At 42.5% G+C, this 26,167-nt stretch overlaps 1 protein-coding gene across 17 annotated transcripts in view; it reads left to right on the forward strand.

Moving 5' to 3' along the window:
• MLXIP (MLX interacting protein) overlaps window positions 1–26,167 on the forward strand; it is a 52,675-nt gene that overhangs the window by 23,609 nt on the left and 2,899 nt on the right. For 4 of the 17 annotated variants that reach the window (XM_080354998.1, XM_080355000.1, XM_080355001.1 and 1 more), the window contains exons 6-17: window positions 158–329; window positions 1,288–1,377; window positions 2,221–2,312; window positions 2,461–3,127; window positions 6,386–6,507; window positions 7,218–7,404; window positions 8,187–8,311; window positions 9,856–9,954; window positions 10,932–11,059; window positions 12,096–12,219; window positions 14,190–14,319; window positions 14,974–20,378. In XM_080354998.1, coding sequence (XP_080211124.1) covers window positions 158–329; window positions 1,288–1,377; window positions 2,221–2,312; window positions 2,461–3,127; window positions 6,386–6,507; window positions 7,218–7,404; window positions 8,187–8,311; window positions 9,856–9,954; window positions 10,932–11,059; window positions 12,096–12,219; window positions 14,190–14,319; window positions 14,974–15,095 — 2,058 coding nt within the window. In that variant the 3' untranslated portion in view covers window positions 15,096–20,378. Of the gene's footprint in view, window positions 1–157; window positions 330–1,287; window positions 1,378–2,220; window positions 2,313–2,460; window positions 3,128–6,385; window positions 6,508–7,217; window positions 7,405–8,186; window positions 8,312–9,855; window positions 9,955–10,931; window positions 11,060–12,095; window positions 12,220–14,189; window positions 14,320–14,973; window positions 20,379–21,138; window positions 21,217–21,347; window positions 21,447–23,371; window positions 23,752–23,859; window positions 24,092–25,540; window positions 25,696–25,783; window positions 25,947–26,167 lie in introns of those variants that run through there. The other 13 variants (XR_013922935.1, XR_013922936.1, XR_013922940.1 and 10 more) reach the window with 13 other exon arrangements.

The raw sequence follows: 26,167 nt of genomic DNA on the forward strand, positions 1-26,167 counted from the left end.
AGAAGTACCACCGATCTCTTTCATTCCATTCACACGGCTCCTAAAGGAGAGTTTCTTTCTCTAAAACTGTGAAAAATGAAGACTGTTTTTATACATCTGCACCTGACTGCTTTAGTGTTATCTAGGCAGCCTGACTTTTCTTCCTTTCCTTTGGCAGGATGATGATGTGGTTCTCTGGCAAAAAAGAAGGTATGGCAGAGAAACCCCTGTCCCTATGGAGGAAGGCAGCCTCTTGGATGCAGATATGCTTATGTCCGAGTTCACTGACACGCTGTTCTCCACACTGTCTTCACATCAGCTGGTTTCCTGGCCAAATTCCAGGGACATAGGTATTTGCTGGCTGTCAGCTGGGTTGATTTTGCAGTGGGAACCTTTAGGAGAAGTCTGGTTGTTTGCTTTGCTGCTTTTCTAGTCTTGCCTAAGGAATTTATCCAACTTTGCCGATAGAGATAAAAAATAGGTGAGAGAATCAAGGTATCTAATGCTTTATAAGTTATGGAGCCCCAGTTATTCGTCTAAATTTAATTTCTGTCTTAGCTTCTTACGTGCTGCTCCTGGCACCATCCTCTGATGTTGCTCTGAATAAATCTGTAATGAGCAGTATTTACCTATATCAGTGGTGAAGGCATTGTTATTTATCTCAAAGCACATATGTGTAGTTTTAAGGGAATGCCCATGTATTTTTCTTTGGCTATGTCCCTTAGAACAAGGGCAAGTCACAGCTCCTCTAAAAACAATCCCACGGGCTACACAGTTCTTTCGAATGCTCCCTAATGGGACAAATATCCACTATGCATCATCCTTGCTGCACAGATGTCTAAGTTGTCTGAGCAACTCCAGAGCAACTGTAGTTTACATGGAATGTACCTGACGCAAAATGAAGTGGATGATGGTTTATTTTAAAATACTGCACTATGAGCTGTGGTGGTTGAGGTTGTGCTTCCCAGCAAGTTTATGTATCGGTCAGCCGAGCAGGGCAGGAGGTTTGGGAGCAGAATGTGTCCAAGCTTGGCAATCCCCAGTTGTTCATTAGAACTTTCAGGTTCCACCTCTTCCATTTTACTGGTTGAAAGTTTCATTCCCCAATAGTTTTGCTTTCGGCTCTGTGCTGTAGTAGTGAGGAAAAGCAGATGCTCGCTTCATTTCAACAGCAGTTTTTCTGTAAACATCCTGGCCCAGCCTGGCTGTAGAGTGTGTGTTGGTGTTCTAGCCAAATGATGGATTCCTACTGCCCTTACTGTGCAAGTGATGTGAAAGCTGATCTGATCTGTCTTTTGAATTTTCCAGGACACTTAGGAAATGCTGATATGATCCAACCAGGGCTTATTCCTCTCCAGCCAAATTTTGATTTTATGGATACTTTTGAGCCTTTTCAGGGTAAGAATCATATATATAGTCAATTTATTTAAAATTGCAGTGATTTATGAACTAGTTTTTAACAGAAGATTAAATGTTGCAGATACCTACTCTCTTCAGAAGGCAGGAGATTTGAGTGAAGAGTGAAAATAGATGTTTTCATTGTTCATTATTTCAAACAGATGCATATGTGGGGAGACTTTCTTGTTACTGTGACCCCATTCCTTTTCTTACCTGGGTTTGAGAGTCACTTTAGGATTGTTTATTCCAGTGTTTGAACCTGGTTGTTAATTTGCCTTTCAAAAGAATAGCATTTAGACCTTAAGTCATTGAGTATTTAAAGACAGAACATCAGATGTGGACAGGAGAACTCGCAGAATCACAAAGGGTGATTCCTAGTGATGAAGTGATTTAACACGTTACCTTGGAACATTTTCTGGTACTCGCAAGCATTACATATGACATGAAACTACTACTGAGAACTTCGATGTTTATGGATCTTCATGGAAGTCAAAAGTCACATCTATTTGCTGGGCCTGCGTGCAGTCTGCATCAGAAAAACAAATCTTGTGGGACTGCACTGAGAATCAGCTCTTGGCTGTCTGTGTGCAGGTAAACCCTAAACAGCAGACTGATTTTTGTATTGTCCTCAGCTGGCATGAAAGTTGAAGAAGTCTGCCCTGAAGAGATCAGTTCCTCAGAAAACAATACATCACTCAGTCAGCAGCAGTTGCATGAAGCAAAAATCTCCTGGTTTCATTATTTGCTAAATAATATTAATATTTCTGTGAATTTTAGCATCTAACAATGCTGTGCCTTGAGTATGAAAAGCAGATAATTAATAGGTGTCTTTTCATATTTCAGATTTGTTCACACCCAGTCGTTCCAGTAGTTATTTCCCTTCTGTGTCTGCTGTCAGCTCAGGTACAACAGACAGCAGCAGCCATTCTTCCCAGGTAAGAGAGGTTCTCACTGTTTAAAACAGCCTGATCTCAGACGTGTGTGCTACGAATACTCTGATATGAGCCACGTTCCTTCTCAGAAGGAGTTCAGGTAAGTTTCAGGGGTCCTATCTCAATCTGTAATATTTTTCCTCTCTGCCAGTCTCCTGTCCTGCCGTCGGGTTCGTTGCCCAGCCCGCTTCCAGCAGGCACCCTCGGTGACGGACTGATTGCTTCCCCGGTACCTGCGCCCGTCATTCCCAATGTTGACGCCGACCAGTGTTCCAGCATTAGGAGTGAGGGATCTTTCATCCAGCCACCAGACTTCACTCCTGACTCCTCATCTCTCAGCGGGCCACAGACTTTTATGCCGGTGTTTCAGGCACCCTTGCCACTGCTTCAACCTGCGACGCAACAGCACCCAGCCCCGTTGCCTGCAGTGCCTCTGAATTCCAACTTAAGCTCTTCACCAGCTGCATTTGCTGCACCAGAAGCCCCTAAGTCTGGCCTCTGTGAATCTACAGTTATCACCCACACAGCTTCTGCGACGTTGACCCACAATGCCCCTGCCACCACCTTCAGCCAGAGCCAAAACTACATCCTGGCAACGCAGCAGCCGGGTGCAGGAGTGCCTTGTAACCTGGCTTTCCAGACTGCTGTCCTGCAGGGCCAGCCCCGGCCCCAGCTGCAGTCCCAGCTGACATTTGCACTCCCCAAAGCTCTTCCTCTGGCCAGCACTGGGACAAGGCCCAAACAGTCACAAAAAAGAGTGCCTGCTCCGAAGCCTGAAACAGTGTCCTTATTGGTAAAGAATGCCTTCATCACCCCAGGTGAGAAGCACTAGGGGGGTGATGCTTTGCTTTTTCTGAGTGGGACTAGTAGGAGAGAGAGACCTTCTTGCTTTTCTTGGTTTACATAATAAGTAGAAATATAACTTCTTGAGGGTGTCCAATGGACTTCTGAATCCACTGGTGTGTGACTACACTGTTCAACGGGATGTTTTGACTGCTGCGAGGACTGGAAGCAGTTTGGTTGTGAATGTGAAAAGCCAACTTGCCAAAGAGTGGGATATCTCCTCATAAAATTTGTGCTGGGCTGTGTAGATGCATCAGCCCGTGGGATGAGTAGAGCTCTGTGCTCCTACCCCACAGAAACCTTGGGTTGGATTTTCAATGCTGTTCTGATTAACTGTCCCTCAGAGCGTTCAGCCACAGCAGGGATGGTGAGGAGGTGGTGTGGAATGGAGAATGCCACATGTGTCACTGTCATTGACTCATCTGGTTGCCCTGGACAAGTCACTACACCTCCCTGTGCATCATCACGCTCTGTAATAGCAGGGTACTCGTGTGCGTCCTTTGGTAACACTTTGGCTGTATTCTGAGGTTCATCTTGGTGTGCCTGAAACAATTTGAGACTAAGTCCGGTGTTGGCCGGGGAGCAGCTGTTGAAGTGGACCACAGCGTTGGTGCAGTTGGAAACAGGGCAGTGTGCTTCTCATCCATCACCAGTGCTCCCTGGAAGGGCCAGGGGGATGAGAATCAGCCCCTCCAGTGGGGAAGGACTAAGAACAGGAAGGGCAGCTGGAGGTCTTTGTCTCCAGCAATCTGCAGACTCTTGAGATGCTGCCAGGAGCACGTGATTTTCAGCTCAGAATATGAGGGCCTAACCAACCTGCTGGGACCTCCACATCGCATATGATTTGGAGCCGTTTAAGAATAGCAAGTGTGAGTAGAGAGAGTTTTGCTTGTGGTGGTTCTTGTGGAAAAGCTCAAGACTAGACAGGACAGGCAGTACACGTTTTTTTTAGGATTGTCGCATACTGTTTTTAGACGTGCGCTGGCTGGGGGCCAAGTGACTTAAGTCACCTGAAATGTGCAACAATAATCCAAGAAAAACCCTGCCTGGAGGAGGATTGTTAAACAGGCTTTACTAAGAAGCAGGTGTGTCTGCCAGGGCTGGGCATTGTGGTTACCCACCAAGAAAAAATAAATTGCTGTTCAGGAGTAGAACAGACCCAAGGATCTAATTCTGGTGTGTCACTGGGAACAAGATGACCCATGATTAATAGCACAGGGTGTTAACGGCAGTGTTTTTGTCTACAGTACATTATAAAGCAAGAGTCCGTGGACCTTCAGCAGTTGAGATGTGCATTTCTCACCTAGTAAAGCATTGTAGGCATCTCTCATTTTCAGAAAGTTTTTGCTCCTAGCTTTCTTAGTGCCTCCTGGGTTGTTCCTCACCCCATGTATCACTTTTCCAATCCTTCATCAATTACTTCTGAACCATCACAAGCTTTGCTTCTCATCTAGATTTAAAATTGTTGCTGTTTTTAATTCCTGGCAGTGGTGTGTGTTCAGGGATCACAGTGCTCCTAAACCACTGGGACACCAAGCTCAGAGGTCAGATCCAATAGCATAAATAGAATAAATGTCAGTACTTGTAACTGAGGCATTTATGCCTGTCACTTGTGTTCAGGACAAACAAATCATCTCATGACTAAAACAAATTATATTATAACCTGTGTTAGAAAGGAATGTGTAACATTGACTGCCCTGTGATATAAGGACTCAAAAATCTGCACAGATTCTCTCATCAGGTGCAAGATTTCACATGGGAAAGAACTCTGTTATCACCGCTTCAGGATAAATGTTCTGATTTTGAGAGAAGTCTGCAAAAGATGCATGTGTAGGATACAAGCATGAAAAAATCTAAAGGAGCATCTAAATAGGTGCTGATTGTTACAGTTACCCAAATGTGGAAGTCAGAAATACCCACTTTGTGCAGCACCATTAATGCACTGGTAATAGCCGGCTCTTGAGCTCAGTAAAGAGGTCTTAAGTCTGGCTTAACATTAGTGAACAGTGAAAGGGTTGTGATTCCAGCTTTGGATGTGGGAATGCTCAGACAGAATGGAGTCCCTTTGTCAGACGACAGCGCTCTCTGCCAGACAGACCCACGCAAGGGCTGACCCGAGGGCTGTGCAGTCCACAGGCCTTTCTACTGAAGGCTATACAGAAACTTTAGTTGGTTCACAACACAGTTGTTGTTGGTCACAGCAGTTGTTCTGCTCTGTGTGTCCGTCAGTATCCTGATGCTAAACCACAGAGGGGTGGGTTGGCAGTGACTGAACTACTCAGACACTTTTCCTACATCACGACTTTATTAGTATAAAGAAGAACTGGAGCCAATGCAGCCTAGAATGAAACTGAGTAAGTTTGGTGTAGTATTCTCAAAGAGCAGACAGAAACTGTGTCTCTGTGGGATTCTTCCCTCAGTAACAATATAGGATGGTTAGTCATGTTCTCGGCAAAGCCTTGGCAAGAACAGTGTCAGCGTTAATGCCATGTCAATAACTGTACATCTGCATTGGTTAAATTGAGACCTTAACAGATTTATTTTAGACTAGAATACTGTAGTGGTGAAAAAAAACAACTTGAGAGCAAGGATTCTGATTTGTGTTGTGAGGGCAAGTCTCCTGTACAGACTTCATTTGTAACTTTCTCTGCGGAGACAATTGCTGCTATTCACAATGATCTCTAGCTGTCTAACACTGCAGAACTCCTGGTTCTTTAGCTTGTTTTCTGGAATTTTGGTACTGATTCCCAATCGCATTTGGTTGTCTTGTGCTTGTGTATCCTGTAAAACAGCTGTAAAACCAGATAGTCAGTGAAGTGGTGGGGAAGAGAATTTAAAATACATACAAGGGAGCATGAAGCACTGAGTTGGTTTCTGTCATGACCCCTTCTTGGTCAGCAGAGCAAGCCTGAGATCCAAGTGTCGATGTGAGAGTAGAGGTGAAGACGATCCTCCTTCTCTCTGATTTACTAGGTGCCTCTGTAAATTCACCTTGAAGCAGTGACAACGATGCTAGAAACCTCAGAAATACCTGATGTGTTGGAGTTCTTTGGACTGGATTCGTGGGGTTGAGATTATCAGAAAACTGGTGGCACTTCATATTGCAATGAAATAGTACCAAATAGGTTCCCATTAATCCATTCCCTTGCTCAATGAGAAGTTATTTCATATAAAATAATCTCCATCTTTTTTGTGTGTGTCATTAACAATTCTAACTTAATTGTGTTCTTCAGCTGCCTTTCAGGGACAGTCCAGAGCTGTGATTGTAACTCCAGCACCTTTAAAAAGAGAGGGGATTTTGACGCCAGCCACGTCTCAGTCTAATGTTGCAATTGCACCAGCTGGAATTGTCAGAGTAAGAAGAAGAAAAAAATATATTTGTTTTTTTAGGCCTGTAATTTGCAAGTAGTTAGAGCCGTAATGTACTCAGGAGGGTAACTAGTCCACTGAATCTCACCTGTTACCCAGCACGTGCATTTGTGCATTCGGCATTATGTTTGCTTGTTTTTAATTTAGCTACTTTGTGGGCCTGGAGGCACTATCTAATCCTCACAGACTCTGCCTCACGCAACAGTAAGATTGCAAAGAGGTGTGTGTGTGCAGTACCGTGAATGGGGATGGACTGTGCTTTTTATGGATCGTGCAGAAGCCAGAAGGAACCCAGGATGCTCACCTTTCCCTGGGCCTGTTGGAAAGCACGCCTTGAGTACGCGAGCGGGTTTCCCAATGTGTTGTGTGCAGGAAGATGGAAATAGATTTTAGCATATTATGCTGTTCATGTGTTTTAATACTGCTTTAAGTTATGAAAGGATACTGGTCTCCTGCCAGAAGACTAACTTCTGTGCCTGCCAATTCCTTATGTATTAGCCTTTATTTCATGTCATCAGATTGTTAATCATGTGTTAATTTGCTACTTTTAGTGAAAGGCGAGGTAACAAATCTCTCTCTCTCTCTCTTCCCCTTTTCCCCTTTCTCTTATCCCCTCTCTCCCTCTGCCCCACCCCCCCTTCCTGCTTTTTTTCTTTCTCTCTGTTTTTCTCTGTGCTATTTCTATGCTGTTCCCAGGCTCCCGGGGTGACGGAGTTCCGTAGTAACATTCTGGTTGGTCCAGCACAGCGAGCACCAAGTAGTCAACAAACCCAGTCCACAGTCTCACATCTCTTCTCTCCTAGTGTAGTCCAGGATGCGTTGGTGAAAGGGGAGAAAATGTCTTCCCACAGTAGCGGTTCACAAGTTCCCTCACCTACACCTAGTAAGTTAGAGAGCTCCAAACCTTCTGTCCCCTGCACATTTGTGTTTCCATTGGTTAGGCAAGGTGTAAATGGGCCTTGAGGATCGCTGGATAATTTTTGAAGGAAAAGCTTTTTAGACCCTTCTACCCTGCAGCTTCAGTTGCATCCAATTGTTTGCAATTTTTGCCTTGAACTACTGTGCAGTGTTCCCACAAACTGCAATTTTGTGCTCCTTTCTGAAAGGATGTACCATTCATAGTCACCAAGAAACTAAACTCGTTTGAGAGGCATCTGCCTAGAAAGTCCTGAATAGGTTTGTTGTTCAGTATCATAAGTATAGTTTTGATTGGAGAATCTCAGACACAATCGTTGTAAACAGTAGGTAAGTGCAATGACTCCTTTTGCATGCGTGTTGATAGAGCAGTATCTGGGCTGGTTTTAGAGATGTGTACTGGGTTTGCTGGTAAACAGCTTGTGTTACCATCCTATCCCAGACCAATAGAGCCTCAAACGGCGGAGTACAGCAGAACGATGGAATTGCAGCCTATGAGTTCAACATGCTTTTGCTGAAATGTGTGTGTGTGAAAAGAGTATTGCATATCACTGTTTGGGATGTGTGGCCTTGTGCCACAAGATACTAAACTTTCTCAGCAATCTCAACATTTTCTGCCATGTGGTTGCTGCATCAATAATTTGGTTGCTGACTGCATTTCAGTTCAATTCTGAATAGAAACGTCTCAGCAATTACATTTGCTACAGAAAGTTGTTTGTTAATGTGACTTTTCTTTCTTCCTTTATGAAGGCCGAGACTGTAAGAATTCAGGCCAAGCTTCCCCCTGCACCTCTGAGCAGAGCCCCAGTCCACAGTCTCCCCAGAACAGCTGCTCAGGAAAACCTGCCACCGACCCCACTATGACTGCTTTTAAGGTGTGTGTCCTTTGAGGTGCTTTTCTTCTTTGGTTTTGTAACTACTTTTCTGCCCTGGCGTCTGAGCATGGACTAGAGACTAAGTCGTGCTTCAGGAACGGTGGAGTATTTGTGCTTTAGGCTTAGCTTGCACTGCATCTCTGCTGCTCTGTTCATCTTAAAATGTCAGACTTTAATAATCTGTTCTTCTCCTCAGCGCTGTGTCACCAAAGGGGCCAGGCTTAACTGTACTTCTGCAGGTCCTTATGGTCTTGACGTCAGGTCCTGCTGTGGCTCACAGGAGTGTTATGACAGGTCTCAGTTTACTCAGTCGAAGGTTTCAGGCTTAGTTTTCTAAACTGTGGCTTTTTGCCATTGTTCCGGTGGGGGTCTTCAGCTCTGCAGGGCTCTGGCCATTCCTGGAGGGGGGTAGTTCTTGACCTGCTGAGTGAGTTACATGTCTCCAGGGACGCTATGCTGCTCCACAGAGGAGCAGCTCCACAAGTCACAGCTGTAAAACACTTCAGGAATTACTGGGGTAAGAACTCAGCGGTCTAGAGATAGCATCAGTTCTAGTTCTGTTGCAGAGGAGAATCAGAGCTGCCGCTTGCTGAGCATGCTGCAAGTTACCTGCAAAAGTCTGCGGTTCTTTGCTTGCCATACGTGCTCACAGCCAGCCAGTAGTTGCAGCCTGTTCTTGCTGCTAGAGTGCAAGTTAACGAAGGAACAAATTACTGGGACTGGCCCATGGTGGGAAAGTGGCCGCTAGATGGAGGAGTGTTCTTAAGAGTAAGGGCACTACAACAAGATGAGCTATAGTATATAGTAGTTCTATATTGCTGGGTAACATTGTTTTTTCAGTTTGGCAAAGCACGGAGGACACTGGAAATCTCAGTTTTGCCCTTGAACCTGCATTTTCTGTGGTTTGGGTCAGTCACTTCACTGCATTACATTTTCTTCCACCGTTATAAAGTGGGGTGATGGTGAGCTACTGCCAGAAGGGCCAGCTGTGCCGAGAATGCGTTCTCAAAGTGCAAACTCCTTATTTCCTTCCAAGGATCTTGGTGGAAACAGCTTCTAAGTTTTTAATGCTACAAACGAAGATGTTAATTCCTGACAAAGCCTTTATCTTCAGGATAGCCCGAAGTTGTGGATTCTTTTTTCTTGCTTATTTTTGTCAGACTGCCTGTTTACATCAGTAGATGTTATGTATGTATTAGGAATAAATGATTTGGACTCTTAAAGGCTTCAACAAGATCCTAACTAATTACATGCCTCAAAAATTGGAATTTGACTTCAGAAAAGGCAATTGTGTAACAGTCTTAAATAGCATTTTTTTACTGTAGGAAGAAAACTTTAAAGGTTTGGAATTTAATACACTGGACACTCATTTTTAATAACTTAAATAATTGTTTGCAAGTTTATAGTTGTGTGGCTTTGACTGGGAAGACTGTGAATGCTGCAATTCAAGAAAAATCATACTGTGAATTTGAATAACTGCTGTAGTCATAGCAGTAGAATGGTAAAGAAGAGCAGCATAGACTAAGCTAATTTTATTTATGCAGAACCGACAAATGAAGCATATTTCAGAACAAAAAAGAAGGTTTAATATCAAGATTGGTTTCGATGCTCTGGTCAACTTGGTTTCACCCAACTCCACATTGGTAAGTAACTTGGCAGCGCTAACAGTTTAACATGGGATATAAGGAAGGGTCATTCTAAAAAGGCTTGTTACTAAATCTAGTTTCTTCACTGTTGAATGAGAAAGCCAGTCAGTCAGGGGAGACACTCGAACTGAGGGACTTGGAAAGGGAAGGGTGATAAATACACTGCTTATAGTTGGAACAGCATGTGAAAGCACTTCCTCTCTTAGACATTGTTCTCTGAGGCAGCTTCAAATGCTGAACGAGTTCTGTCTGATGAAATACTGCAGCTTTAAAGCCAACAGGGAAAGAAAAAACCTGATCTTTGCAATCCTTGCTCTTGGGACACCAGTAATGAGGATTTTTGTTGTATTTGCAGCATACGATGACTTTGCGTTTACTGTTACATCACCTTTCTTCTGACATAGTGGCTTTAGTGAAATGTCTGATTATTTTTGTTTCTCAAGTACAGATTTTTAATTCTTTCCTGAAAACTGAAGAGTATTTTTAAAAAGATCCGTGACGTTGTTTCTTTCTCCTTTGGTGATAGCCACACCATGGTACCTTCTGGTTAACGACTTCAGGTTTCCCGAACTAAATAATCTATATTGTAAATTTTGAACACTATTAATCTGTCAGCAGATGTCGCACATCCTTCAGTACTTAAGTAAATATTTTTAAGAGGATAGGTAATGAAATAAACTATGTAAAATTGTGAAAATACTTTCAGCAAAGTAGCAAAAATGTAACTTGTTGAAGAAAACAAGCGCTGCAACCACGTTTCTCTGTACTAGTGTGCAAATGAGCCAAAGAAATTAAGAGTTCAGTATTATCTTAGGTATTTTGATCTGCTTATCTGTTTGCTTTTGCACACAGTGAAGGGAACTTAAGAAAAAGTGCTGAAGTGCTTTTCTGGGTGTTACAGCAGGTTAGGGGCAAATTCTTCATCTGTCTAGCTTTGTTCCATGAAGTGAGCTCTGTGTTTGTGTTTGGTCTAGATCAGCCATGCACTCACGCTCCAGAAAACAGTTGAATATATCGCTAAACTACAGCAGGAAAGAGCCCAGATGCAAGAGGAAACCAGGCGCCTTCGGGAAGAAATCGAGGAGCTGAATGCCACCATCATGTGAGATTGGGGGAGATTTCTGTAATGGAGCAGAGCAGCTTGAATGTTGCTTTGGCTGACAATGGGATGTTTGCCTCAGATGTCGTACCAAACCACAGATGGGTGTTGAACACAAGTAGGGTTGCTACCAGCTTCCAAACAAAAAGCAACATTGCTGTGGGATGGGCTCTGGTAGCAAACCATGGGGGTTTTCAGCAAGCTCTGAGCACAAATGCACAACGACTGCAGCAACAGAAAAGATGCATTAGGTCAGAATAATTCTGAGAAGAAGCCAGTGACGGTGTTTTTTTTAAAGCTAGACTCACCAAGTGATCACTCCTCATGATGGCTTTGCAGCAGTTTTCTTTCCAAATGCAGTCAGGTCTTATTGGAAAATATGATTGAGTACGTAAGACACAGGACTTGGAATCGAGAAGCTTGTGCCACTAGCTGCACATAACCCTGATGGGTCACTTCACCTTCCCGGTGCCTTAGTTTCCTCTGCGGGTTTACGATAGTTACGTGTTATCACAATGCACATTGAGAAGCCCGGTGGCTTTCCTTCCACCCACAGAGGTGTCAGGCTTAGACATTATGTTGGACTTATCAGCAAATCAAAATCTTTTTATATTTCTTTAAAAGTATGATGACGTCTGTTTGGTTTTATTTTAAAGCATCCTTGCATCGTAAAGCATCCTTGTAACATTTTCTTGTGTAACATTGCTCAGGAGTAACTGTAAATTTGTCCTTGACTCCTAATGTGGATGCCAAAACCTTCTTTGTTCTATACTATACTTTATTTTTTATTTTGTCGCTCATAATAACAAGTGTGTAGCAACTTGAGAAATCTCTTTGCTGCATGAATATAGACAAAATTGATTGGAAACAGTATGTATTCCTGGCTGTAACAATTACATTCTGGGATGGGTCATGCACTGGGAAGCTACTTTGGTCAAGGGTACTGGGGATACACACTTTTCCCTTGCTATAATTTATTCTGTAAGAGAAATGTGTCCTTTCTGATGCGGATTTTGACCGCAGAACCTCTTCTTTTCAGTTCGTGTCAACAGCAGCTCCCTGCTACCGGCGTTCTCATCACACGACAAAGATTTGACCACCTGAGGAGTATGTTTGATGAGTATGTGAGAACCAGGACACTGCAGAACTGGAAGTTTTGGATTGTATCTTTTTGTATTAACCTGCTGAACTTGAGGTTTGATGCTAATATATTTAGAGCCAAGAACTCTGGATCCTGTTGCTGTGAGTTTTAAGCCAAGTTATTAAAATAACTTACATCCTCAATTGTCATTCACATCTCCATGTGGGTATGAATCCTTGCCCTATAGACTGTTGCGAGGCAGAACCCTTTCACGTTAAAGTGTGGGATCAGACTATTCGGATCAAACATCATTAGCTTGAATCAGTTCAGGCATATTGGTAATTAGCAATGACCAGTGGTGTTAACCTTCTCTTAAACTGCTCTCTTAAACTTCATACATTCATATAGCTATTTATTTTCAGTTTATATTTTGTATGTTTGTGTTCTGTGCTGGTTATTTCACCCTAACTGGCTGGATAATATAAGTACAAATGTGCATGGTTGTGCATGCAGGAATTACAGTGTTTTTAATACCTTGATATGTGACAATACTTTCTTTCGTCTTTCCTGGGTTTTGTTGGCCCTAGAAAGACACCCTTAGCATCCTTTTAGGAAACAACTCTCAGCAAGATCTCACCCAGTCTATGATACCATAGAGCTGGTGCAACTGTTGAACCTCTGGATTCTACAGCACTGTTAACTCTGGAATAGTTTCAAGACAATTACAAAAATATAGGTCTTTAATAAAACAATGGAAATGGTTATTTAAGGACAGTTCCGCATGTGTTTGCTGACTGGATAGTGTGTTTATGTTGTGCAGCTTCAAGGTGTTAAAATCAGTGAGAGACTTCTAGAGATGAGCAGAGGTTATCAGGGATGAAGGTGCAATTTTGGGTAGCTGGGTTTTGTAGTATTTGGGAAAGACAAAGGCTTTTGTAGCTGATGAAAGACAAGGTTGATATGCAAAGTAACATTCCCAAACTTCCCTTGACAAGTCAGGATATAACTGTGACAGAACAGTTGTTCTGACAGCTGGATCGAATCCTTAACACATGCGGACTTGTTTCAGAATGTCTTGCAGTAAAAGCTGACAAGGTCCGGGGTGAGTGCTAATAGTAATAAAAAATCTGCTCCTCATGAAATGACTGTGAGGGACAGAAGGGCAGTTTCATTACAAATATGAAAATACCATAGTTTCTGTTGCACATAGAGGGGAAGTGAGTAATCTGGTCTTGGCTACTAGAGATAACCCAAGAATAGAATACTCTTGAATATTAGAATATCGACAGAATAATACCCAGGTTGTTCTTCCAGTCACTCTGTAGAAGTCTGTAAGCACATGCAAATCCACTCAAGTGTTCTAGGTGATTGCTAGCCTGATCTTGGTTGTCAGCCACAGTGGGAAAGCTGGGGTGTGTGACCCTGCTGAGATTGGTTTGGGCCGCAGTCTCACACGCTGCCGAATGTAGTCAGGAAATCCCATCTGGAGTAATGTGGTAAAAGCACCGATTCTGAGCCTTCAGATGAATTTTATCATCCAGCCAGCTTCTGAAGTAAATGTACCTGTAAGTCAGAATCTACTTGGTGAATTATTGTGACAGTGTCATAACAAGCTGTTTTCAGTTCAAATACGGTGAGCGTTCCAGGAGAGCAGGCTAAGGCTTCTGTACCCTTTTGCTATGAAACCATCAGTGTTGGATGGAAAAGGTGGCAATGAAGAAATTGAACAAATTACATGTGTGTAGAAGTTCTAGATACTCAAGCACTTGCAACAGTGCCACAGTGTGCAGTTGGTTTGTAGGAGATCAGGTGAGTTGTACAGGAATTTTACAAAAAATGAGGAATATAACTAGGAAGTGAGGTTCAAATTTTTCCTTTGTCTTAGTGTTACAGATTTTAAAAAAATACTTTTTGAAGTGTTGCAATCCCTTTTGTAGTTGAAGTCCATTTAGGAGTCCATTGGTTTCTCTGCAGACCGAACTGTAGTAGCCTTTCCTGCAGGATGTTTTCACTCGTCCTTTGTTATCTCCCTTAACATTTGATGATTTGCAGTTCAGCATTATTATTAAGCCATTGTTTGAGTCGTTCAATGGGATGGTTTCCACATCAAGCTTTAAGGATCTGAATCAAACTGCAATGGCCTGGTTGGATCAGCATTGTTCTCTTCCTGTTCTGAGGCCAAGTAAGTGAAGTTCTATCCAGCAGTTATTCCAGACTGTAGTAGTGACACCACATGTAATACTATTTCTTGAAAGTCAGAGGATGCAAAGAAAGCACGTGGTGCTGAATATGACTTCCAGTTCCTTTTTATTATCTCAATGGAAAAATAAGAACCTCGTTTGACTGTGAAGACACTTGGTTGCATGCTTAAAACTGAATAGAAAAAATAATTGCTGAATATAGATACCAGAATTTAAACAGTCTCAAGCTGCATTTAACTTTCAAATAGTCCACTCTAGCTGGAGTAAGTTTGCCAGTGTGATTTACCTCATTGTGAAGGAAGACTTCTGAGATTTGTGTTCAGCTTTCAAATTACTTTCTGTTTGGGCATGATTGCTTGATTCTTTCCCCCCTTGCAATTCAGCAAGTATTTACATTTATAGTTAAAATTTCCAAGTGGAATTCTCCTTTGTAGAAAAAATAAGTGTCTTGTTAAAAGTCCTGGATCTCCATTCCTTGTTCCTTGGGTACAGTTCTCGCGCATCTCTGTTTCTCGCTGTGTGTGCAGGTTTTGCAGAAATATTTCCATAATTCTCCCATGTAACAGCCTTGCAGCACCCGCATGGATCTGTTGGCAGTCATACTAAAGGCTTTTCTTGTTCTGACCTTTTCACAGTGGTGCTGAACACCCTCCTGGATCTCAGTAAAACCACCTCAATTCTGTCAGATCCATCCCTCCTGCCCGAGCAAGCTGCAGAGGCCGTTAACAAGATGAACACAACAGATGGTGACACCTAACAACCAAAGACGATGAGTTGCTTCTACAAGGGGTGGAGAATCGGCCAGCCCAGCCGCCTGGCGAGTCTCCTGTCAGTTGGTGCACTTTATAAAGAATTCTCTCCATCACCCGAGACATTGTTGAGGGCACCTGGCTCTGCCTTCAGAATGTGTGCAACTATGATGCAACGTTGTCAAAACGTTTTGATTCCTCTTCAGTGCTGTGCTGTACTCCATTAAGTGAGAAAACACCAAGCTCAGGTAAATTCAGCAGGTTTGAGTCCTGCGGGCAGCAATATATCTCCATCAATGCAGCGTACATCTATATGCAACAAACGTATTTCTACGAAACAGCTTCAAGTACGAAGTTCTTTGAAGTGTAAATCTTGTATACCAAGGAATGTTCTCTTAAAGGGGAAATATACTTTCGATTTTGTGAAACAAAATGTGCTTTTTATTTTGTTTTCTGCTATTGAGTTCCATTTGTTTTACTTGAACAGTGAAAATTGTTAAACAGGATCATATTAAAAACCAAAGGAGAAGAAAAATCTGTCAATAATGTCAACTCGTGACAAAAATACTAGAATTAAAATCTCAGGCTCTGTTTTGTGTATTTTTTATTTGAATGAGTGTATCATTGCATATGAGCAGTTTCAAGACATGCTTTATTTTTGAGCAAATAAAGTAGCTGATTTTTGTTATTTTTTCCTGATACAGCCATTGCAAGTGAGTAGCAGGCTCTGCAGTAAGTGCAAGAAAGTGATTTGAGGTTGTGCAGTTGAGATAGCTACATGAATTTCCTATGCATTTAATCTGGGAACTGTTTTCTTGCACTCTGCAGAGTTCAGCTGCCTTCATACAACATGTGCATATAAAAACATCCACAGGTAAATGTAGTAGCACTTCAGAGACAAGAGTTGGGGTTGTAATGTTAAGAAAAGGGGTTTTTTGTTATCTCAGAAACTGTATCAAAGCACATGGACTTGTAGTCAATTCTTTGCCGCTTCATCTTTTTTGCTTGTTCTTTTTTGCCTTCTGCCTGAAAAACCTGAAAGACTTAGCTAAATTTGGTCTGTATGTGAAGGTTATGTTCAACATGAGTTATAAAACATGTAAGAATGTTTATGTTTCAAATCCAAAATACTGCAGAACATTTTCTGTGACTGTCTGAGCAAGTACTATGCTCTACTGCAGATTAACTTAAGTCTCATTACAGCGGTGACAGCACTGGGATATTCATTCCGGCTGATTGTTCGTAGTCTGGAATGATCCTGTGACTCTTGTAATTCCACTCATTACTTGATTCCGATTCTTAAGAGCTATGCAAACTGTGAGTAACGGTTCCCTGGTACCTCCCCTGAGAAGTTTTCTTCCAGTTTGAAAAGCAGGCTGTCTGGAGGGGATTAGGTGGCCATCACAGCGCTAAAAGGAGGAGCAGCTGAAACATTTGGGCATCGCACATGCTGAAGTGGGGGCGGTAGGTTCTCCATCATTTTCCTCTGCGTTGTCCCCAGTCTTCTCCACTTGCTGGGCCAAAAGGAAACGAGGTTTGGGGAGTGAGACTAAGCACAGGGAGTATTTGTCTTTCTCTTTGTGCTGGGATTTTGCAGCTCATGGCTTTCATTGCAGAGTTCACTCACGTGTGAGCAGGACCGTAGGGAGAACAGTGAAAGGTGAATCCCAGAGCCCTCCACTGAGCAGAGGTACTGGGGACTGCAGGGTGGAATGGAGCCCAAGGGGAAGCCGAAATGGCATGAGCCAAGTACAACAAGCCTTTCTGTAGCTGTGCAGACAAACAAGATGGTTTTTGTTGTGTTTTTGTTTTTTACAGTAGATCTGAGATATCGTTTGAAGTTTGTGGCACATGTGAAAACCTGTGTCCCTGTGACAGAACCCAGAAAAACCCAGGGCTCAGCTAAGGAATGGTTTGTTGAAATAGCGCACACAGGTTGTCTTTGTCGTAGTAATTAAAAGGTTGAGTAGATTTTCTGTGGGGATCTGTATCTACGTCTTTCGTACATAATGTTGTAATCAATCACAAAATGTTCTTTGGGATGCATCTGGATAAAAAGTGTTGAGTAAGCGTAAATTCTTTTTAAATCAGTGCTTTAAATCATCCCATTTTTATCATTGATTGTGAACTTGATGCCAGTGAAGTCATTTAACACTGTGATTAGCTGGGGAGTGTCCCTCAACTTTTTCTTTGCTGGGCTATCTCATTGAGATGCATAGATATCTACATGCATATTTGCATGTTAAAAACATGTATCCGGTTTTCTAGAAAGAAATCAGTAGGCAAATTGTCCAAGAAAAGACCCACTTGTATTTCTGCTGTGCTTTTCAGATGGGCAGATTCTGTCATGCCTCCCCTGCAGTGTGGTCTCCTGCTTGTCAGGCAGCGATCGTGCTTGATTTTTACCATTACTCGTATCAACGACATTCGAGTTTTGTCTCAACAAGCCAAGCGCACTACAAGCAGATTTCAAAGCCCAGGGAAGTCTGATGGTTTCTAAGCTTAAATCGGAGCATCTCAGATCTCACTGAATGGATTGGAAGCTGAAAAGGACCTTAAAGGAATAGGAAGAGGTAGTGTGACTGAACTGCTAAAGATTTTGTCCAATAGGTTTTTATCTGGATGTGGATGGAAAAACCGACATCCCGGTTGCACCATGAGCTGGTTGCAATTGGAGGAAAAGTGCTTATTTCAATAACTTGTGGTGGAGAAGCAAGCTCATGGCACTATTAAAAGACTGCAAATCTTAGATAGTAAAGAGAAAAAAATGAAGTAAAAGATCGCTTATTTAGGCAAGAGTGTGGGAGGGAGGGAAAGAAAAGTGAAAAGATCGTTTCCGCGTACTGCAATTACCAGAAATGATGTGGCTGCTCTTTGAAGCAGTGATTCAGTGCATTTTTGTCACCTTGTTGTTGCAAATCAGAATCTTTTTCTTTTATCAGTTAACCTTGTGAGGGGTGTGATTTCACTTCATTTGGAAACGCAGCAGGAAAAAGCTGGTTTGTGTCTCACATCTGCACAGTAGAACTACTGAGGATTGGTACACAAAGAGATTGACCACGTATGTATTAATTCCTGCATAGACTTCCACGTTGGTTTATATTTGAACTCCTTACTGTCTTTCTTACCCATTGAGGAGTCTAAATACTGTATTTATTTAAAAAAAAAAAATAATTAATGCTTTCTCTGCTAATTTAAGTGATCTAGTTTCCTCTGTCACCAAAGTATACTTAAACGAGCGAAACACACAGTGCCTATAGTCTACACAGAATACAGATGATACACGTCTGTCTTCAGTGAACTGGTGCTAAATTTTTAACGAATCCCCATATGGTTGAATACAAGTGATATTCAGTCAAATCAGACATATTTCACTCAATAGAGGAATGGCTAGATAAAATATTTATGGCCTGTGATCCGCACAAAGTCAAACTGGGATTCTCTAGTGGTGTCTCCTGACCTTGAATTCTGTTAATCAGTGTGTTGTAGATGGTGCCCACCTCAAAACACAAGTTGTGGAGAACTTTTGCGTTATCTGGTGTAGTAATAGGGCTCGTATGGTGCTCCCTGTTAGCAGAGGAATAAGTGGTGGAAGTCCAGGAGCAATTTAGAAGTGAAGGAATTAACGAGCTGTAGGAGCAGAGACAAACGCATGCTTCACCAGTCTGATCTCTGCACCAAACCAAAGGATTCTTCATTAACACAATTTGGTCCGATTAGCATGTTTTTCCATGCTTTCCTAGACCCCTCGGGAAGCTTTCCATGAAGGGAGGCTGCCTAGAATGTTTCCATCTGTGCCTTAGCTCTTGGTGTTGTGTATGTACTTGATTTACCTGAAGTCAGACATTCTTCCTCTTAATACAATGCTGTGTGGGAAACTCAGTGAATTGAGCCAGTGGGGCTTCACTGGGTTTTAAGAGGATTTTACATGATTGGCATTACTCTGTCCTTTTGAAACCGAGGTTGCAAAAAATTGTGTGAATGGGAAAAAATGCGTCTTTCCACCTGACTTCCCCACTGCGTACACAGGCACATGTGCACACACGGTCATACCAGAAGCTTGACAGAAACCCAGTAAACATGAAAATGCTTAAATCTCTAAATCTGGAGTGGCTTCAAAAGACAAAGGGCTGTCAAATTGCGTTGAAAAATAGCATCCCTTTACTTTGCATCTTCAGGGGTTTTTACATTCCCTTGGGAGAGTGTGTGTGTATGCGAGTGTGGTAGAGGTGACAGGGACAGGTAAATTTTGTTTTGTTTGCTTTTAAAGCCTCAAACTCCTGAAGAGCAGTTTGAGCCTCGGAGAGGGAATCTCACTGCAGAAACATTCAGTAAGATAATGCTTATGTAGTACACATTATTTGAAAGCTATTTTGCTTTCTGTGTTTCTGAACTGGATAATTCTTGCCTTGATGTTGCCAACTAGAAGATGCTGCTGAAAATGGAATGGGTTGTTAACTATTTTGACCTATCTTTTTTTTTCTCTTTTGGTTTCTTTCCACCTTTACTGCATGGAAAAACACCCCAAATCAAAAGGCTGATGATACCTGGGTTAGGTGCTGTGGGGATTCAGCCGTACCAGTCTTGGAGGACTATGGACAGCTGTTGATGACTTTTAGGAGGTTTTTTGCTTAGGTGAGACAACAGGAGTTCTCCTGTTATTCCTGCTCAATTTAAACACTTGAGCTTCAGAGGAGTTTGTTTTGTTGTTTGTTTGTTTTTTCTTTTATAGGACCCCAATATTGTTCCCACAACATCAGTTAAGGCCTCAAGTTTCCTTTTGTTTCATTCTCAGTTGGATTTCATGCTGACTGACTGTGTTAGAGCAGAAGTGGTAGTACCAAATTGTAGGTTGATCCATAAAACTTGATTCAGTTACAAAGAAACACATCTTAGGTATATAATAGAATTACTTTCTAGCCATTATCCGAACTGCTTTTATATCTGAACTTTTCCAACGTGAATAAGGTTTCAAATCAAACGATATCAATGTTAGGAGCGAGCCTTTTAATTAACAGTACAGTGAATAAACTGCTCTTTTTCTTCTTCTATCTTGTATTTAAATGTGTTTTAAGTGAATGGAGTTCATTCTTGTTAAAAAAAAGGCAAAAAAAAAAAGCTTGGAGGTATGAGGAGTTCAGGTTGTGCTCTCGCTTTGCCTAGGTTTGCTGTTCCGTTGCATGACACAACTTCTGTTGTGCTGTTGATATGTAGCACTTTTCAGTAGGTCTGTTAAATTGTGCAATGCATTTTTTTATATTTACAACCAAAACAATAAAGGTTATTTTTTGGAAGAAGCTAGTCGCAATGCCTTTGTTTTCTCACTGGATGTGCGGAGATGGTAAGTGGAATTGTTCCGGGATCAGGGCCAGCACGTGCCGTCCTTGTTCACAAGTCTGAAAGGTGACAAGGACTCTTTTCCCTGTTAGTGATACTGACGTTACCCCTTGGGCTCTGTGTGCTTGGCTTTCTGTTTGCAAGGCTGATCTCCTCTGAGCTTCTGAAGCTTGGACTCCTTTAAAGAAACTCACTCTGATGGTCTTACTTGAGGTTCACAAGTGATTTCTTTTCCCCATGTGTTGGCCGCCAGGCTGTGTTTGCTTTTTGCTGGCTTGTTCCCTGTCTCACCAGAGTCAATGTCAGCCAAACTAGCAAAAATTGAATATTATCCTATGTAGTCAACTGTGCTCCCCTTCGCAGGAGCAGCAGAGATTGGCAACAGGTGAGTAAAGTACCATCTCCACAAGTCGAGGTGTTTCTTTACCCTAAATAACCAGTGAGTCTGCTCTTTCACGTTGAGCATAACATAATTTCCAAACATATTGACATTCTGATGTGTTCCTAAAGTGATCAGACCCTTATTGTTGTCAATCCCATTAAGCATAACAGTGAGAACAAGCTCTTTTGACAAAACTAAGCAAACATCTATTTCTCCACCTACTTTTAACAGGCTGGTAAATTCAAAGGTAGCCCTGGCGTTTCTCCAAGAAGGGTAAAACTCTTAAGCCTGTGGGGCTGCACCAATGCCTCGATGGTTTTATTTTCTTACAGGCGTGGATTTGGGACTCCTGGCTCACATGCTGCCTGGACAGTGGATCCCACAGAGCTGCACTGAGATTGGATAACACGGTATTTGCACGGAACTGGTGTCACTGTTAGGTGTTGAGCTGAGCTGCTTAAGTCCATTTAAAAAATGAAACAAATAGCATTTCATCTTTGCCTTTAATGACTGATTTTTGTTTTGTTTTTTCCCCTGGTAGGACACTCTCTGTGCTTCAGTTGGCACCTCATTGGTATACTGGATTTTCTTGCCTAGTGGAAGCAGTATTGTGTGACTGAGGCTCTAGCTGAAGTGAAAGGTAATAGATGAGTGAAAAGAGGGATTTTATTTTAAAATCATTGCGCAAGAGTTGACGCCGCTTAATCTCTTCTTTGGAATTGGTGGCTTTGATTTAATATAGTTTTTGAGAACTTTTGATGAGTCAGGCCTGTGGTTCCAGGAGAAGGTATAGCAGTTTTCTTACTCCGCATGTATTTGTTTTAGTATCTCTAGCTTAATCTCGCATAAAGCATTTTCGGTAGAAAACAGTGATTCTTCACTGCTATTTAAGCAGCGATAAACCAACACTTGAGCCTGACTTCACTCCTGACCGGGCATACAAATACTGCAGTGATGCTATCGAACTGCTCTGGGAGGAAGCTGTGGCTGATGAGCACTGTTTCTTTACTACTGATTTTATGGTGATTTCAGTGAGGCCGGTATAACTGTAGCTGATGTGTCAAAAAACAATTATTGAAATGGCTTATTTCTGTGGCTGATTCTGCTAACCCTTGAATGACACCAAAATTGGACCTACATTTACTCTGTGGAAATCATGCCAAGTGAAATCAGTGCCATAAGGGAATTGGCACTTCAGCTCAGGGCTGTCTTCATGTGTACGAGAAGGGGAAGCAATGCTTGCTGGAGTTTTTTTAACCTAGATTTACTCTCAGGAGCTTTTCTATGCATATTCTCATCCCTGAGGGCTTTTTCCTCCTGAGGCTGCTCATCACCAGGAGGTGGGCAGGCAGTGAATAGCTGGGTGCTGGGAAGTTCACTGTGTGCAAACACAAAACAGTCCCTGTTGTCACCCGGATTGATCTTTAACGTGTTCCTGTCTCAGAATAAGGTGTGTGTATCACAAACCCCAGCATCTTTCCATCACAAAATGGAAACAAACCCACGAAAGATTAGACTCATCATATCCCTAAGTCCTGCTGCTGCCTGCCCTTTTGACACTTCTTACAAAGCCCATCTGTGACTTCTCGATCTCAACTGTAAATTGCCCATAGGCCTTAAAAGCCAACAGCTTCGTTTACAATCAGGGTAAATGAGGAACTGCATGTCAAGAACCCGCTCACTATCACAGCAGAGATGCAACACATGGTGCAGGTGAATCCCCCAACTTCCAGCCCTCCTGGGCTGAGGAGGATTTATCTGAGCCATGACAATCCTGCACCAGGAAAACTACCCATCTGCAGATGTTCCTGCACTGTTCTGTATAGGGCTGACAGCCTTCTCTTCTTGAGAGTGACTCGGTGAATGCTCAGGTCATGTTTTGATGATCTCTGGGCTTCAGGGTGAGCTTTTGATCACTCTGCCTCAGGGCTGAGCCACAGAGGTCCCGAGAGTCTCTTGCACAGGAAGCCACACAACTGCACTAGGGCTAATGCTGGCTCTCAAGTCTTTACTGCGCAGACCAAGCTCGGTCATCCAACACGTGGCTCTAACCTGTTTAATATCCCTGCCTTTTCTGAAGCTGCCCCACCTTTTTGGAGAAGTGGGAAGGGCTCTTCAAAGAAGACATCTGTCTGACATTGAAGGGAACCAACGATATCAGTAGACAAAACAACGGTGACTGAGTGGCCCCACATCCAGAGGCTGCCTACAGAACCTAAATAAACTCCATCTCACAACATCAGCGGCTGCTTGCTGTAGGAGCTTGCAGAAATGAGCATAAGGCAGATGTCAGAAGTGCTTTAGTGGTGCAGTTGTGTCACTGTGGGCATCAGACTGTCCGCAGTCGCTGTTTCTGTCTCACCCAGGCATGCACTTACACTCTCATTCTGACTCCTTGGTCATTTCTTCCTGACCTCAGCCCTTTGAAGTCTGATGTTCTGCTGTCAGCCGGTCTGCCCCGCTGCTCCCGAACGCTTGTGGCAAAGTCTGATTCTCTTGCAAGCACATGTGAGGAGAACACCGGCTCGCCACAGCTTTGCATAAGCCTGTGTCTCCCTATTTCAGGTGTGCACCCCGTGTGCATGGACTCCAGCTCTCCAGGTGGGCTGAGTCTGCAGGGCTGGCGTGACAATTCTGTGCCCCCATGGGAAGAACAACTCCCTTCCTTTTTTCAGATTGCTCTTCCCATGACGTGAATTGGGACAGACAATCTGACTCAGCATCTTCGAGCTTCCGAGGAAATCTGTTTCCACGGAAAACACTTTCGTGTAGCTATTTACATATTCAGAAGGTGAAAGAAAATATGCGCATGAGGGAGAAAACCACAGGGAGTGGTCCTGTCTAATCCTCTGGTTCAGCAAGCTTTAAGTGGTTTGTGTCAACCACTGGAAACGGTGATGTCTAAAGCCTCAGGATGTAAACGTCTTCCTGCTTGTAGTGGTTTGCTGACCCTACCTGGGAAGGTCAGCAGATGTTGCTCCTGCCCTGGGGATGAGCCTGTTCCCCAGCCAGTGATCCTGGTGCTCCTGGACCGTTCGTGTCTTTGTTATCAGCGCAGCCGCGTTTCGGTGCCGTGGTCGAGTCTGAGCTGGTGCTGGCTGTGAACCGTGAGGAGTAAACCCAACCCAGACCCTGGAGCTGTGATGCAGAAGCTGCAAGAATTAAGCCATCAGAGGTGCGAGCTGCTTAGAAAACAATTTACCCACTGGTGGATCCAAACGAGAAACCGCTTGGGGTCTTGAGAAACGAAATCGCTATGAGAAGAAATGGACAGGAAAGGAGGAGGTGTGCTGTTTCTAATATCTTTAATAAGGACCAGAAACAACTAGTTAATTTGCTGTTTAATTAAAGGCTAGGTTTTCAGTGCAAAAATATTGTAAAAAAGAATGACATAGGAAAACAAGAATCCAGCAGTATTAGTCTTATTTAATCGCATTTTAATTAAATTCCAGGTTTTATCCAAATATAATGACAGAAAAATGAGTAAAACCATTCACCTACTAGGTAGCAAATATATAATTCTTCTCTTTCAGTATTAAAATATAAAAGCTAAAAATCTGAATAAATACATATAAACTATATAATCACTTAAATTTATAAAAATAAATGTATTATGTAAATTCATAAATACAATTCACTAGCAAAGAGAGAAGTACAAAATCAGTCTACTAACAACTTTTCTTTTGAAAAAATAATTACAAGATAACAATTTAAATGACATTAAAGTGACTGAAATCACGCTTCCCTGTTTGCTTATTTATATAATGATCAGTTAATTAAATCCCCCTGAGTTACATCGGTCCATCCTTTTTATATGCTGTTGCAAATAAAATGGTATAAATAGTTTTATAATAAATACAATCAATAACTTAAGGCATTCGTCCTTTAAATATTAAATTAAACTAGATTATATGTTATAATGTGTAGAATAGCAAGTACATTATCGGTGTTGTTCGTGGCATCACACTGATCGCATAACTACTGGTAGGTCACATTTTGCCAAGTCTATTGTATCTTAAAGTTATTTTTTTCATCCTGGCGTATTACATTTCTACTGAAGAGTAAATTTCTCTCGTCTTTTGCATAACTTTTTCATATTTCTGTAAAACTCTCCAGATGTACTTCTGCTTCCCCACCATGCCCATGCTCTGGATCCGACTCTGATCCACGTCCTTGTTCTGGCAGCTGTAGAGCGCGGCTCCTTCACTCACCGTCACATTTAGCTGCTTGATATTGGCATCGACGGACAAAGTTAAATTCACACCACACATTAATTCTAGATCGCTTCGTACATTTTGCAAAATGTTGTAAAAACTGTGGAAAACGCAGCAATCTGCCTCAAAAGCCGGGCATTCGGGTATTCTCTTCACCATCTCTTTGGCCTGGGAGTTGGCCGTTAGCCAGCTCACCGTTTGGGTTGTCACGGAGATACACACGTTCTGTAGGGGAGGAAGAGGACAGAGAATTATTAATGCTTTGGTTTGCATCTTTCCTGGGTACATACACACACACCTGCCTTTCAGTTTGTATGTGCTTGGGGGTTTTTGTTGTTATTCAGTAGCTCTGCTAACACTTACAGTCCTTTCATCGAGCAGGTATTGCATGCTATCTGTGGCTATAATTGTGCAGAGCTTACTATCTTGATAGCCTGTTTAGCTTTTTTGGCATGTGGGTAAAATTTACTCATGCAAGAGATTTGCTTTGCACTGAGGTGGTTTTCATCTGTTTCAGCAGAGGTGGTTTTGATATCAAGAATGAATTCTGGTGAAATGTTTACATTGATTTTTATCAATGTACTATTAGGAACGCCTTCCCAGTAATTGGTATTCATCTGAAGCGTTGACGCTTGGGTTCAGTGCGCATTTTACCATCTCCAAGGAATGGATGGGGTGAGCAGGATTTTCGGCAGGAGTGCTCCTGGCTGCTCTAGTGCCAGGATCAGACTGAAGACCAAGGCAATTCTCTCTGTGTTTCTAGTGTTTCATCCAAAAAGATGCCGGCCTCAAGCCCAGCGTGACTCAGGAGACCAAGAAGGAGCAACACATTTAATTGCATCTCACACCTTGGCTGAGGCAAAGCTGCCCCAGCTTTCTCCAGCTGTCCTAGACATTGCTTCAACTCCATCCTAAACTAATGCAATGTAAGTGCTTTCCTTCATGTGTGGAATACAGAGGAGAGACACAAATATTTCTTATAGTCTTTCCAGTGTTTTATAATAATTCAAGAGATTTCTCCACAGACATAGACACAGCAAATACAAATTGTATACTTACGTAGTTTTTAAACAACGTAGTTGCTTTCGTTTCTATTATTGATGCTAATGACTTTATGCTGGTAGTAAAATGCTTCTGGCTGTGTCCT

The sequence above is a fragment of the Nesoenas mayeri genome, assembly GCF_963082525.1.
Source record: "Nesoenas mayeri genome assembly, chromosome: 17".
NCBI classification, from domain to species: domain Eukaryota; kingdom Metazoa; phylum Chordata; class Aves; order Columbiformes; family Columbidae; genus Nesoenas; species Nesoenas mayeri.